Genomic DNA, 13,960 nt, shown 5'->3' on the forward strand with positions numbered 1-13,960 from the left:
AGGTGGGGGGTGGTGCAGTACTCTGGGGTAGGGCTCAGAGTGGTGTGGGTGGGGTGGTGCAGTACTCTGGGGTAGGGCTCGGAGTGGTGTGGGTGGGGGGGTTGCAGTACTCTGGGGTGGGGCTCGGAGTGGTGTGGGTGGGGTGGTGCAGTACTCTGGGGTAGGGCTTGGGGTGGTGTGGGTGGGGGGGTTGCATTACTCTGGGGTAGGGCTCGGAGTGGTGTGGGTGGGGGGGGTTGCAGTACTCTGGGGTAGGGCTCGGAGTGGTGTGGGTGGGGGGTGGTGCAGTACTCAGGGACAGGGCTCGGAGTGGTGTGGGTCGGGGGGTGGGGGGGGTGGGTGCAGTACTCTGGGGTATGGCTCGGAGTGGTGTGGGTGGGGGGTGGTGCAGTACTCTGGGGTATGGCTCGGAGTGGTGTGGGTGGGGGGTGGTGCAGTACTCTGGGGTATGGCTCGGAGTGGTGTGGGTGGGGGGTGGTGCAGTACTCTGGGGTAGGGCTCGGAGTGGTGTGGGTGGGGTGGTGCAGTACTCTAGGGTAGCGCTTGGGGTGGTGTGGGTGGGGTGGTGCATTACTCTGGGGTAGGGCTCGGAGTGGTGTGGGTGGGGGGTGGTGCAGTACTCTGGGACAGGGCTCGGAGTGGTGTGGGTCGGGGGCTGGGGGGGGTGGGTGCAGTACTCTGGGGTAGGGCTCGGAGTGGTGTGGGTGGGGGGTGGTGCAGTACTCTGGGGTAGGGCTCGGGGTGGTGTGGTGGGGGGGTTGCATTACTCTGGGGTAGGGCTTGGAGTGGTGTGGGTGGGGGGTGGTGCAGTACTCTGGGGTAGGGCTTGGAGTGGTGTGAGTGGGGGGTGGTGCAGTACTCTGGGACAGGGCTCGGAGTGGTGTGGGTCGGGGGGTGGGGGGGGGGGGGGTGCAGTACTCTGGGGTAGGGCTCGGGGTGGTGTGGTGGGGGGGTTGCAGTACTCTGGGGCAGTGCTCGGAGTGGTGTGGGTTGGGGGTGGTGCAGTACTCTGGGGTAGGGCTTGGGGTGGTGTGGGTGGGGGGGTTGCAGTACTCTGGGGTAGGGCTCGGGGTGGTGTGGTGGGGGGTTTGCAGTACACTGGGGTAGGGCTCGGGGTGGTGTGGTGGGGGTGTTGCAGTACTCTGGGGTAGGGCTCGGGGTGGTGTGGTGGGGGGTTTGCAGTACACTGGGGTAGGGCTCGGGGTGGTGTGGGTGGGGGGTGGTGCAGTACTCTGGGGTAGGGCTTGGAGTGGTGTGGGTGGGGGGTGGTGCAGTACTCTGGGACAGGGCTCGGAGTGGTGTGGGTCGGGGGGTGGGGGGGTTGGTGCAGTACTCTGGGGTAGGGCTCGGGGTGGTGTGGTGGGGGGGTTGCAGTACTCTGGGGCAGGGCTCGGAGTGGTGTGGGTTGGGGGTGGTGCAGTACTCTGGGGTAGGGCTTGGGGTGGTGTGGGTGGGGGGGTTGCAGTACTCTGGGGTAGGGCTCGGGGTGGTGTGGTGGGGGGTTTGCAGTACACTGGGGTAGGGCTCGGGGTGGTGTGGTGGGGGTGTTGCAGTACTCTGGGGTAGGGCTCGGGGTGGTGTGGTGGGGGGTTTGCAGTACACTGGGGTAGGGCTCGGGGTGGTGTGGTGGGGGTGTTGCAGTACTCTGGGGTAGGGCTCGGGGTGGTGTGGTGGGGGGGTTGCAGTACACTGGGGTAGGGCTCGGGGTGGTGTGGTGGGGGTGTTGCAGTACTCTGGGGTAGGGCTGGGAGTGGTGTGGTGGGGGGTTTGCAGTACACTGGGGTAGGGCTCGGGGTGGTGTGGTGGGGGTGTTGCAGTACTCTGGGATAGGGTCGGAGTGGTGTGGGTCGGGGGGTGGGCGGGGTGGGTGCAGTACACTGAGGTAGGGCTCGGAGTGGTGTGAGTCTGGGGATGCAGCACTCTGGGATAGGGTCGATGAGGAGGAAATGTCTAGGTTTTGTACAGTGAGGTGAACACATCTTCCTATTTCCAGGCATTGATTTCATTCCTCTTCATAGCACACTGCTCAGTGACTGTGTGCATCATATCATACTGATCAAAAGTGGTCAGTGCTCCAGCTGTGGTTGGACCAGCAGTCTTTTCAAACAAAGTATTGCCTATCGAGCTTTGTACTCAATCCCCATAGCTAAGCAGCCCAGGTGTCTAATGTAGTTCCATGTGCCCTGTACGTAGGAGCAGGAGTAGGCCCTTCGGCCCTTCAAGCCTTTCTGTCTTTCGATAAGATCATGGCTGATCTGGTCGTGGTCTCAACTCCACTTCCCTGTCTGACCCCCATAACCCTTGACTCCCTTGGCTATCAAAAATCTGTCTAACTCTGCCTTGAATAAATTCAATGACTCAGCCTCCACTGCTCTGGGAAGAGAATTCCACAGACTAATGACCCTTTGAGAGAAAAAAATTCTCCTCATCTCCGTCTTAAATGAGAGATCTTTTATTCTTAAACTGTGTCCCCTGGTCCTAGTCTCTCCCACAAGTGGAAACATCCTCCTGGTAGCTACCCTATCAAATCCCCTCAGGATCTTACATGTTTCAATAAGGTCACCTCTCACTCTTCTAAACTCCAATTCCACCCTGTCCAACCTTTCTTCATAAGATAAGCCCACTCATCCCATGAATGTGCCTTGTGAGTTTCTAACGCAATTGTATATTTTTTCAAATAAGGAGACCAAAACTGTGCACAGTATTCCAGATGTGGTCTCACCAAGGCCCTGTACAACTACAGTCAAACTTTTATATTCCATTCTCCTTACAATAAAGGCCAAGATTCCATTTGCCTTCCTAATCACTTGTACCTGCATACTAACTTTGTGATTCATGTACCAGGACACCCACATCCCTCTTCGTTCTGTAATCTCTCTCCATTTAACTAGTGTACAGCTTTTCTATTCTTCCTGCCAAAGTGGACAAGTTCACATTTTCCCACATTATACTCTATCTGCCAATTTTTTGCCCGTCACTTAACCTGTCTGTATCCCATTGCAGATTCTCTACCTCCTCTTGACAACTCACTTTCCTGCCTATCTTGGTGTCATTGACAAATTTAGCTACTGACAGAGTTAGTGATTGACAAGCTGTACTCCCAGTACCCCTGCTGTATTGTATCCTGAAGAATGATGCCATGCTATGGAGGGGCATTTTTTAAATTCATTTACGGATTGTGGGCATCGCTGGCTAGGTCAGCATTTATTGCCCATCTTTAATTGCCCACTAGTTACCTCCTATGTCAGTCCAGGTCCACTTGCAGCTACCCATTACTCCCTCGAATTAAGCCAATTTTTGACCCAATTCAGATTAAGATTACATGGTCTGTGCCTTCTAACCTTGCAGACAGATGTTCTGCATGAAATTGTGTCAAAAACACTTCAGAAATCTAGATAAATGTTTTGACTGAGGAGCATTTACCAAGCTATTAAGAGATGGCATGGTACAAGCAGAAGGAAGTCATTCGGCCAATCATGCCTGCGCTGATGGTGTAGTGGTACTGGGGAGGCAATGGTGTAGGGGTATTGTTGCTGGACTAGTAATCCAGAGATCCAGGGTAAAGCTGGGGCATGGCAGATGGTGGAATTTGAATTCAATAATCTGGATTTAAAAGTCCAATGTTTATCATGAAACCATTGTTGATTGTTGTAAAAACCCTTCAGATAGGTTTTCCTTTGGGGAACCACAGCAATGTGATTGACTCTTTAACACCCTCTGAAATGGCCAAGGAAACCACTCAGTTGTATCAAAGCGCTACAAAGTCACAAAAATGAATGAAACTGGACGGACCACTCAGCATCGACCTAGGCACTGGAAACAACAATGGCAATCACAGCCCTGTTGACCCTGCAAAGTCCTCTTTACTAACGTCTGGAGGCTAATGCCAAAATTGGGAGAGCTGTCTCTCAGAATGGTTAAGCAACAGCCAAACATAGTCATCCTCACATAACCATATCTTACAGATAATGTCCCAGACGCCACTATCACCATCCCTGGGTATGCCCCGTCCCACTGGCAGGACAGATCCAGCTGAGGTGGTGGCACAGTGGTATATAGTTGAGAGGGAGTTGCCCTGGGAGTCCTCAACATTGACTCCGGACCCCATGAAGTCTCATGGCATCTGGTCAAACATGGGCAAGGAAACCTCCTGCTGATTACCACATACCGCCCTCTCTCAGCTGATGGATCAGTGCTCCTCCACGTTGAACACCACTTGGAGGAAGCACAGAGGGTGGCAAGGGTGCAGAATGTACTCTGGGTGGGGACTTCAATCTCCATCACCAAGAGTGGCTCAGTAGCACCACCGCTGACCAAGCTGGCCGAGTCCTAAAGGACATAGCTGCTGGACTGGGTCTGCGACAGGTGGTGACGGAACCAACAAGGGGGAAAAACATACTTGACCTCATCCTCACCAGCCTGCCTGCCGCAGATGCATCAAACCATGACCATGACAGTATCGGTAGGCATGACCACCGCACAGTCGTTGTGGAAACGAAGTCCCGCCTTCACGTTGAGGGTATCCTCTATTGTGTTGTGTGGCACTACCACCGTGCTAAATGGGATAGATTTCGAACAGATCTAGCAGCTCGACTGGGCATTCATGAGGCGCTGTGGGCCATCAGCAGCTGCAGAATTGTACTCATACACAAACATCCTCGGCCCAAACACCTTCATCTACTTCATCAATGACCTTCCTTCCATCATAAGGTCAGAAGTGGGGATGTTCGCTGATGATTGCACAGTGTTCAGCAGCATTCGCGACAACTCAGATACTGAAGCAGTCCATGTCCAAATGCAGCAAGACCTGGACAATATCCAGGCTTGGGCTGACAATTGGCTAAGTAACATTTGCGCCACACAAGTGCCAGGCAATGACCATCCCCAGCAAGAGAGAATTTAACCATTGCCCCATGACATTCAATGACATTACTATCACTGAATCCCCCACTATCAACATCCTGGGGGTTACCATTGACCAGAAACTGAATTGGACTAGCCATATAAATACTGTGGCTACAAGAGCAGGTCAGAGGCTAGGAATCGTGTAAGGGGTAACTCACTTCCTGACTCCCCAAAGCCTGTCCACCATCAACAAGGCACACGTCAGGAGTGTGATGGAATACTTCCTATTTGCTTGGATGAGCGCAGCTCCCACAACACTCAAGAAGCTTGACACCATCCAGGACAAAGCAGCCCGCTTGACTGGCATCCCATCCACAAACATTCACTCCCTCCACCACCAACGTACAGTAGCAGCAGTGTGTACCATCTATAAGATGCACTGCAGGAATTCACCAAGGCTCCTTGGACAGCACCTTCCAACCCATGACCACTACCATCTAGAAGGACAAGGACGGCAAATAGATGGGAACATCACCACCTGGAAGTTCCCCTCCAAGTCACTCACCATCCTGACTTGGAAATATATCGCTGTTCCTTCACTGTCGCTGGGTCAAAATCCTGGAACTCCCTCCATAACAGCACCTACACCTGTGTACCTACACCACATGGACTGCAGCAGCTCACCACCACCTTCTCAAGGGCAATAAGGGATGGGCAATAAATGCTGGCCCAGCCAGCGACACCCACATCCCGTAAATGAATAAAAAACAACTGTTTGGAAGAACTGTCCAATTGGTTTACTCTCCTGCTCTTTCTTCACAGCCCTTCAATATATTTGAACGTTACTGTTGAGTGCTTCCACCACACTTTCAGGCAGAGCATTACAGATTACATTTCACTGCATTAAAAAAATTCTCATCTCCTCTCTTGTTCCTTTGCCATACATCTGTCTTCTGGTTTCCACCCTCCTGTCAGTGGAAACAGATTGTCCTGATTTACTCTTTCATGACCGTTCAATATTTTGAACACCTCTACAAATCTACTCTTAACCTCTACACTCCTAAGAGGAGAAATCTTAGCTTTTCCAGAATCTAACTGGAGGAACCATCCAGCATCGACCTAGACCCTGGAAATGACAAAGGTCCTGCTCGGTTGACTCTGCAAAATCCTCCTTTCCAACATCTGGGGCTTGTGCCAAAATTGGGAGAGCTGTCTCACAGACTAAGCAACAGCCTGACATGGTCATCCTCACGGAATCATACCTTACAGATCATGTCCCAGACACCACCCTCACCATCCCTGGATGTGTCCTGTCCCATGGGCAGAGGTAGCAGCACAGTGGTATACAGTCAGGGGAGGTGGCCCTGGGAGCCCTCAACATTGACTCTGGATCCCATGAAGTACATGGAATCAGGTCAAACATGGGCAAGGAAATCTGTTGATTGCCATCTACTGCCCAGCCCAGCCCCTCAGCTGATGAATCACTGATCTTCCATGTTGAATACCACTTGGAAGAAACACTGAGGGTGCAGAATGTACTTTGGGTGGGGGACTTCAATGTCCATCAAGAATGGCTGAGTAGTACCACCACTGACCAAAGCTGCCAAGTCCTGAAGGACATATCTCCCAGATTGGGCCTGTGGCAGGTGGTGAGGGAAAAGAGGGAAAAACCTACTTGACCTCATCCTCACCAATCCAACTGTCATTGATGCATCTGTCCATGACAGTATTGGTAGGAGTAATCACCGCACAGTCCTTGTGGAGACAAAGTCCCGCCTTCACATTGAGGATACCCTCCATCATGTTGTGTGGCACTACCACCGTGCTAAATGGAATAGAATTTGAACAAATCTAGCAACTCAAGACTGGGCATCCATGAGGCGCTGTGGCCTATCAGCAGCAGCAGAATTGTACTTGAACACAATCTGTAACCTCATAGCCTGGCATATACCCTACTCTACCATTATCATCAAGCCAGGGGATCAACCCTGGTTCAATGAAGAGTGCAGGAGGGCATGCCAGGAGCAGTACCAGGCATACCTAAAAATGAGGTGTCAATCTGTTGAAGCCAGAACATAGGACTACTGGTGTGCCAAACAGCATAAGCAGCAAGTGATAGACAGAGCTGAGTGATCCCCCAAACAATGGATCAGTCTAAGCTCTGCAGTCCTGCTACATCCAGTTGTGAATGGTGGTGGACAATTAAACAACTCACTATAGGAGGAGGCTCCACAAATATCCCCATCTTAAATAATTCACCACCTGCATGTTCCTCTCCAAGCCACTCACCATCCTGACTTGGAACTGTATCGCTGTTCCTTCACTGTCGCTGGGTCAAAATCCTGGAACTCCCTTCCTAACAACACTGTGGGTGTACCTACGCTACATGGACTGCAGCGGGTCAAGAAGGCAGCTCACCACCACCTTCTCAAGGGCAACTAGGGATGTGCAATAAATGCTGGCCTAGCCAGTGATGCTTGCATTGCAAGAATGATTTTTTAAAATTACATGCAACTAGAATCCCTCATTCCTAGTGCAATTCTAGTACCCTCTCCCAGGTCTTCACTTCCTTCTGAAAGTGTGGTGCCTGGATTTGGCTGCAGTATTCAGTTAAAATCTAATCACAGAATCTCTCAGTGCAGAAGAGGCCCTTCGGCCCATCGAGTCTGCACCAACACGTGAGAAACGCCTGACCTACCTACCTAATCCCATTTACCAGCACTTGGCCCATAGCCTTGAATGTTATGACATGACAAGTGCTCATCCAGGTACTTTTTAAAGGATGTGAGGTAACCCGCCTCCACCACCCTCCCAGGCAGCGCATTCCAGACCGTCACCACCCTCTGGTTTTTCCTCACATCCCCCCTAAACCTCCTGCCCCTCACCTTGAACTTGTGTCCCCTTGTGACTGACCCTTCAACTAAGGGGAACAGCTGCTCCCTATCCACCCTGTCCTTGCCCCTCATAATCTTGTACACCTCGATCAGGTCGTCCCTCAGTCTTCTCTGCTCCAACGAAAACAACCCAAGTCTATCCAACCTCTCTTCATAACTTAAATGTTTCATCCCAGGCAACATCCTGGTGAATCTCCTCTGCACCCCCTCCAGTGCAATCACATCCTTCCTATAATGTGGCGACCAGAACTGCACACAGTACTCCAGCTGTGGCCTCACCAAGGTTCTATACAACTCCAACATATCCTCCCTACTTTTGTAATCTATGCCTCGATTGATAAAGGCAAATGTCCCATATGCCTTTTTCACCACCCCACTAACATGCCCCTCCGCCTTCAGAGATCTATGGACACACACGCTAAGATCCCTTTGTTCCTCAGAACTTCCTAGTGTCATGCCGTTCATTGAATAATTCCTTGTCAAACTAGTCTTTTATAAAGGCCCATCATAACTTCCTTGCTTTTCTACTCAACGTCTCTATTTGTAAAGCCAAGGAACTTGTATGCTTTTTCCTGCCACCTTGAAAAATTTGTGTATGTTAACCGCCTTGAAAACTGTACATCATTTAGTGTACAGTGTACAAGAAAAGAATATAGTGGACACTGGACATAAAAACAGAAGATGCTGGAAAACCTCAGCAAGTCTGGCAGCGTCTGTGGCGAGAGGAACAGACAGGTCCGTGATCTGTTCTGACCTTGTGTCACTGATCTGAAACATCATCTAGATCATATTGCCTCTCCTCAACTTGGCACCAAAGTTGAGCCGTGAGTGGCTGTGCCCCAGGCTGCAATGCTAGCCGACTGCCGTGTGTACCTCGGAGTCGAAAGAACAATACACTGATTGTTCACTTACTCAAAAGACCGAGCGCCACTGGAATTTCTGGGTGAGGAAGAGCTCAATTATCTCTCTGCACCATGTCCCCAGTCACTGAAACTGTGACTCCGAATGAAGACAACTTGTCTCCAAATACTGCTCCTCTTCTCTGTCACCCATAACAGCAGGTATCTTGTATACGCAATACCATGGTACATGTACCATTATTGCAGCTATTTTGCTAAATATAGAAAAATCTAACACTATCCCAGCCCCTCCCTGTGTACACTAACTCTATATCCCAGCCCCTCCCTGTGTACACTAACTCTATATCCCAGCCCCTCCCTGTGTACACTAACACTCTATCCCAGGCCCTCCCTGTGTACACTAACACCCTTTCCCAGCCCCTCCCTGTGTACACTAACTCTATATCCCAGCCTCTCCCTGTGTACACTAACACTCTATCCCAGCCCCTCCCTGTGTACACTAACACCCTTTCCCAGCCTCTCCCTGTGTACACTAACTCTATATCCCAGCCTCTCCCTGTGTACACTAACTCTATATCCCAGCCTCTCCCTGTGTACACTAACACTCTATCCCAACCCCTCCCTGTGTACACTAACACTCTATCCCAGTCTCTCCCTGTGTACGCTAACTCTATATCCCAGTCTCTCCCTGTGTACACTAACACTCTATCCCAGCCCCTCCCTGTGTACACTAACTCTATATCCCAGCCCCTCCCTGTGTACACTAACTCTATATCCCAGCCTCTTCCTGTGTACACTAACTCTATATCCCAGCCTCTCCCTGTGTACACTAACACTCTATCCCAACCCCTCCCTGTGTACACTAACTCTATATCCCAGCCCCTCCCTGTGTACACTAACTCTATATCCCAGTCTCTCCCTGTGTACACTAACTCTATATCCCAGCCTCTCCCTGTGTACACTAACACTCTATCCCAGCCCCTCCCTGTGTACACTAACTCTATATCCCAGCCTCTCCCTGTGTACACTAACACTCTATCCCAGCCCCTCCCTGTGTACACTAACTCTATATCCCAGTCTCTCCCTGTGTACGCTAACTCTCCTCTGGGAAGTATGCAATATGCCAATTCAGTCAGTGAATGCTGGGCAGGCTCTGTGAAGCTCCCCAGAAAGTGATGAAGCAGTGAGTCTGAAGCTATAGTTCCTGTATTTCCTTATAAATTGCGCCCCTATTAGTCCATAGCAGCAAGTGCTACTGACAGAAACACGACTGCAGAAAGTGACCCCTGTGAAAACTCTACTCTTATAATGCACTGGGTACAAATGGTTTCCTTTATAAAGCCTTCACCATTCACTGAATTTGAATTAATCTCTAGCCTCTTTCCTCCTCAGATGACCCAGTGGTTATTTTCAAGCACCAACCCCAGCCACCACACTCGGTGCTCAAGTTCCTGCAGGATGTTTTTGCTGACAAGGACACAGCGAGAATTTTTTACCGTACTGACATGATGGTGATGATTGATATTATTGTGCGTCAGATCTCTGACCTCTCACCGGGAGAAAAGGTCAGACCAATGCAACAATACTAAATGCATTCTTCACTAACCCAATACTAACACTGGCTGGGCATGTCCAGAGCTTACATAGGTTGGCAAAGATGTACAAGGCTATCATGAGAAATGGTATTGGAGGGAAGTATTGGGTTTGTAAATGAGAGACCATTGTGTAAACGTAGCACCGCAGTGGACTAAGGGAGTCTTTCACTGTTAGAATATATCAAACCAATGTGGCTCCTATTTGACACTGAGCTAAATGTCCCACCTCTTCACCACCAAGATTGCCTACTCCAGCTGCATCTCCACCCCTCCCTCAACTCATCTGCCAGCACCCTCATGGATACCTTTGTTACCTCTAGGCTTGAATACTGCTCTGCTCTCGTGGCTGGCCTCCCACCCAGCTCAAACATACAGCTCATTCAAGGGCATGCTGTCTGTGCCCTACCTCACGCCAAGTCTGTTCGCCAACATCCATGTGCTCACTGACCTGCATCAGACCCAGGTCCAACCATACCTGGGTTTTAAAATTCTCATCCTTGCGTTCGACCCCTCCAAGGCCTCCAATGGGGCCTGGCCCAGACAGTGTACAACTGAAGAATCATTTCTTCCCCTTTGTATTCCAACCTTCTTGACATATAGGCTCACATTCCATGGGACCTTTTTGTACCTGTGCACTAGCTTTTAGTGAATCCTACACATTGGCACCAAACTTTCTTTGTTCATCCAAAGTTCCTAGTTTTACATCATTATGAAAATATTACCATTTGTCTACCTCAGATCCAAAGTCAAATTACCTCACATTTTCCCATGTTGAACTGTTATCTGCTGTAGTCTCAAAGCATCAAGTTTAAAATTCTTATCCTTGTTTTCGAATCCCTCCATGGCCTCGCCCTCCCCATCTCTGTAACCTCCTCCAGCCCCATAATCCTCGGAGATCACTGCACTCCTCTAATTCCAGCCTCTTCAGCATCCCTAGTTTTATGCACCCCTCCATTGATGGCTCTAAGCTCTGGAATTCCCTCCCTAAACCTCACCTATGCCTTTTCTTTAAGGCCGTCCTTAAAATGTACCTTTTTGATATTTTGGCCAATGTCCAAATATCTCCTTTTGTGGCTCAGCATCAATTTCTTTTGATAACACTCCTCTGAAGCACTTTGGGATGTTCTATTAGCTTAAAGGCATTACATAAATACAACCTGCTGTTGTAACAACCTAGAGAAATTATTGGAGAAGATTATTTGCGACAGGATTTACTACCAATTGGAAGCAAATGGGTGTATTAGTGAGAGGCAGCATGGTTTTGTGAAGGGGAGGTCGTGTCTCACTAACTTGATCGAGTTTTTCAAGGAAGTGACGCAGATGATCGACGATGGAAGGGCGTGGATGTTATCTACATGGATTTCAGTAAGGCCTTTGACAAGGTCCCTCATGGCAGATTGGTACAGAAGTCACACGAGATCAGAGATGAGCTGACAAGATGGATACAGAATTGGCTTGGCCATTGAAGACAGAGGGTAGCAGTGGAAGGGTGCTTTTCTGAATGGAGAGCTGTGACTAGTGGAGTTCCGCAGGGATCAGTGCTGGGACCTTTGCTGTTTGTAGTATACGTAAATGATTTGGAGGAAAATGTAACTGGGCTAATTAGTAAGTTTGCAGACGACACTAAGGTTGGAGGAGTTGCAGATAGTGAAGAGGATTGTCAAAGGATACAACGGGATATAGATCGGTTGGAAACTTGGGCAGAGAAATGGCAGATGGAGTTTAATCCGGACAAATGTGAGGTAATGCATTTTGGAAGGTCTAATACAGGCAGGAATTATACAGTAAATGGCAGAACCCTTAAGTGCATCGACGGGCAGAGGGATCTGGGTGTACAGGTCCACAGGTCACAAAGTGGCAACGCAGGTGGATAAGGTAGTCAGGAAGGCATATGGCATGCTTGCCTTCATTGTCAGGGGTATTGAGTATAAAAGCTGGGAAGTCATGCTGCAGCTGTATAGAACCTTGGTTAGGCCACACTTGGAATATTGCGTGCAATTCTGGTCACCACATTACCAGAAGGATATGGAGGTGTTGGAGAGGGTGCAGAGGTTTACCAGGATGCTGCCTGGTCTGGAGGTTATTAGCTATGAGGGGAGGTTGGAGAAACTCGGAATGTTCTCACTAGAGCGACGGAGATTGAGGGGCGACTTGACAGAAGTTTATAAAATTATGAGTGGCATGGACAGAGTAGATAGTCAGAAGCTTTTTCCCAGGGTGGAAGAGTCAATTACTAGGGGACATAGATTTAAGGTGAGAGGAGAAAACTATAGAGGAGATACGCGGGGCAAGTTTTTTTACGCAGAGGGTAGTGAGTGTCTGGAATTCGCTGTCAGAGGAGGTGGTGGAAGCAGGTACGATAGTGATGTTTAAGAGGCAGCTTGACAAAAACATGAATAGGATGGGAATAGAGGGATACGGACCCCGGAAATGCAAAATGTTTTAGTTGACGGGCAATATGATTGGCACAGGCTTGGAGGGCTGAAGGGCCTGTTCCTGTGCTGTACTTTGTTCTTTGTTCTTTGTTTTGCCCACACATTTAACCTGTCTATGTCCCTCTGACTTCCTATTTCCGTCTACACAACTTACTAATGCAGCTCCCTGGAGAATACCACTAAACACCTGCCAATTGCAGTATGTTCCATTTGTCCCTATCTTCTGACTCCTCGCAACCATTTTGAACTTGGAAAATTATGATAATGCATCTGCAATTTCCTCACAAATTTCTTTGAATGAAAGACTTGTTGTCTTTCACAACTTTAGGATATCGCAAAGCATCTTTGTCATGAATTTACTCCTGAAGTATAGTCACTGTGAACGTTCCCTCTAAATTTTTTCTGGAGTTCACAGCATCATTAATTTTTTTTTTGCGTGGTCATGCACACATTGTAATTTAAAGGGGCCAATTTGTGCACTGCCTGACCGGGGTCTTTTGGATTGTTGCTCGACCATGCAGCTTAGAGTGAACATTGATCACAGGAGAGAGTTTGTACACAGCAACGTCCAATAAACAGCAATGAGTTAGATGCAAGGTAATCTATTATTGATTCTGGTTGAGGGATAAATGTTGGCTAAGACACCAGGGAGAACTCTTCTGCTCTTCTTTTGAAGTAGTGCAATTAGGTTCACCTGAGAGGGCAAATGGGACCTTGGTTTAACAACTCATCCAACACTTGGGACCTCTGACAGTGCAGCATTTCTCAGTATTGCATTGGAATGTCAACTGGGATTATAGGCTCAAGCCTCTGGAGCAAGACTAGTGACTGCAACCTTCTGAATCAGGTCAGAGCGCTGTGGTTGATAACACCCAAGTTTCACTCATTGCCAAGCGTTAGTGAGGTTTTACTAATTCCATGCCTTCTTGGCTTACCGTACCTTGATGAGGCTTTGCTTCCCTTTGACAGACTTGAGATAGTCAGCATAGTTTAGTTTCAAGCAATTTATAAAAACTATTTACAAAGACCTCAGGGTAAGCACATGGTGTGCAGGGCACAGACTATTCTGCATCTAGCTCTTGGAGCCTCTCTGTCATCTGACTACTGATATCACAGTTATATCATTAATATCATGGTCCTATTAACATATCCATTAACCTATTACTCTACACCTGCCCACAAGTATAATCTCAAACTGCTACATTGTAGCATTTGTTAAACCATTTACATTACATTTTCCACCGTTTGTAAACCATTTACATTTTCCATTTAACCTCTACCCTTCCGCCACCACCCCCCTCCCCAAGTCACGGTCACCCGAGTATTCTTCA

At 49.1% G+C, this 13,960-nt stretch overlaps 1 protein-coding gene across 3 annotated transcripts in view; it reads left to right on the forward strand.

Moving 5' to 3' along the window:
• The window catches only part of nckipsd (NCK interacting protein with SH3 domain), a 179,350-nt gene that overhangs the window by 159,437 nt on the left and 5,953 nt on the right, over window positions 1-13,960 (forward strand). For all 3 annotated transcript variants that reach the window (XM_078543876.1, XM_078543877.1, XM_078543879.1), the window contains one exon: window positions 9,992-10,164. In XM_078543876.1, the coding sequence (XP_078400002.1) occupies window positions 9,992-10,164 (173 nt within the window). The remainder of the gene's footprint in view (window positions 1-9,991; window positions 10,165-13,960) is intronic.

This window comes from Cetorhinus maximus, chromosome 6 (assembly GCF_964194155.1).
Source record: "Cetorhinus maximus chromosome 6, sCetMax3.hap1.1, whole genome shotgun sequence".
In the NCBI taxonomy this organism is placed as follows: domain Eukaryota; kingdom Metazoa; phylum Chordata; class Chondrichthyes; order Lamniformes; family Cetorhinidae; genus Cetorhinus; species Cetorhinus maximus.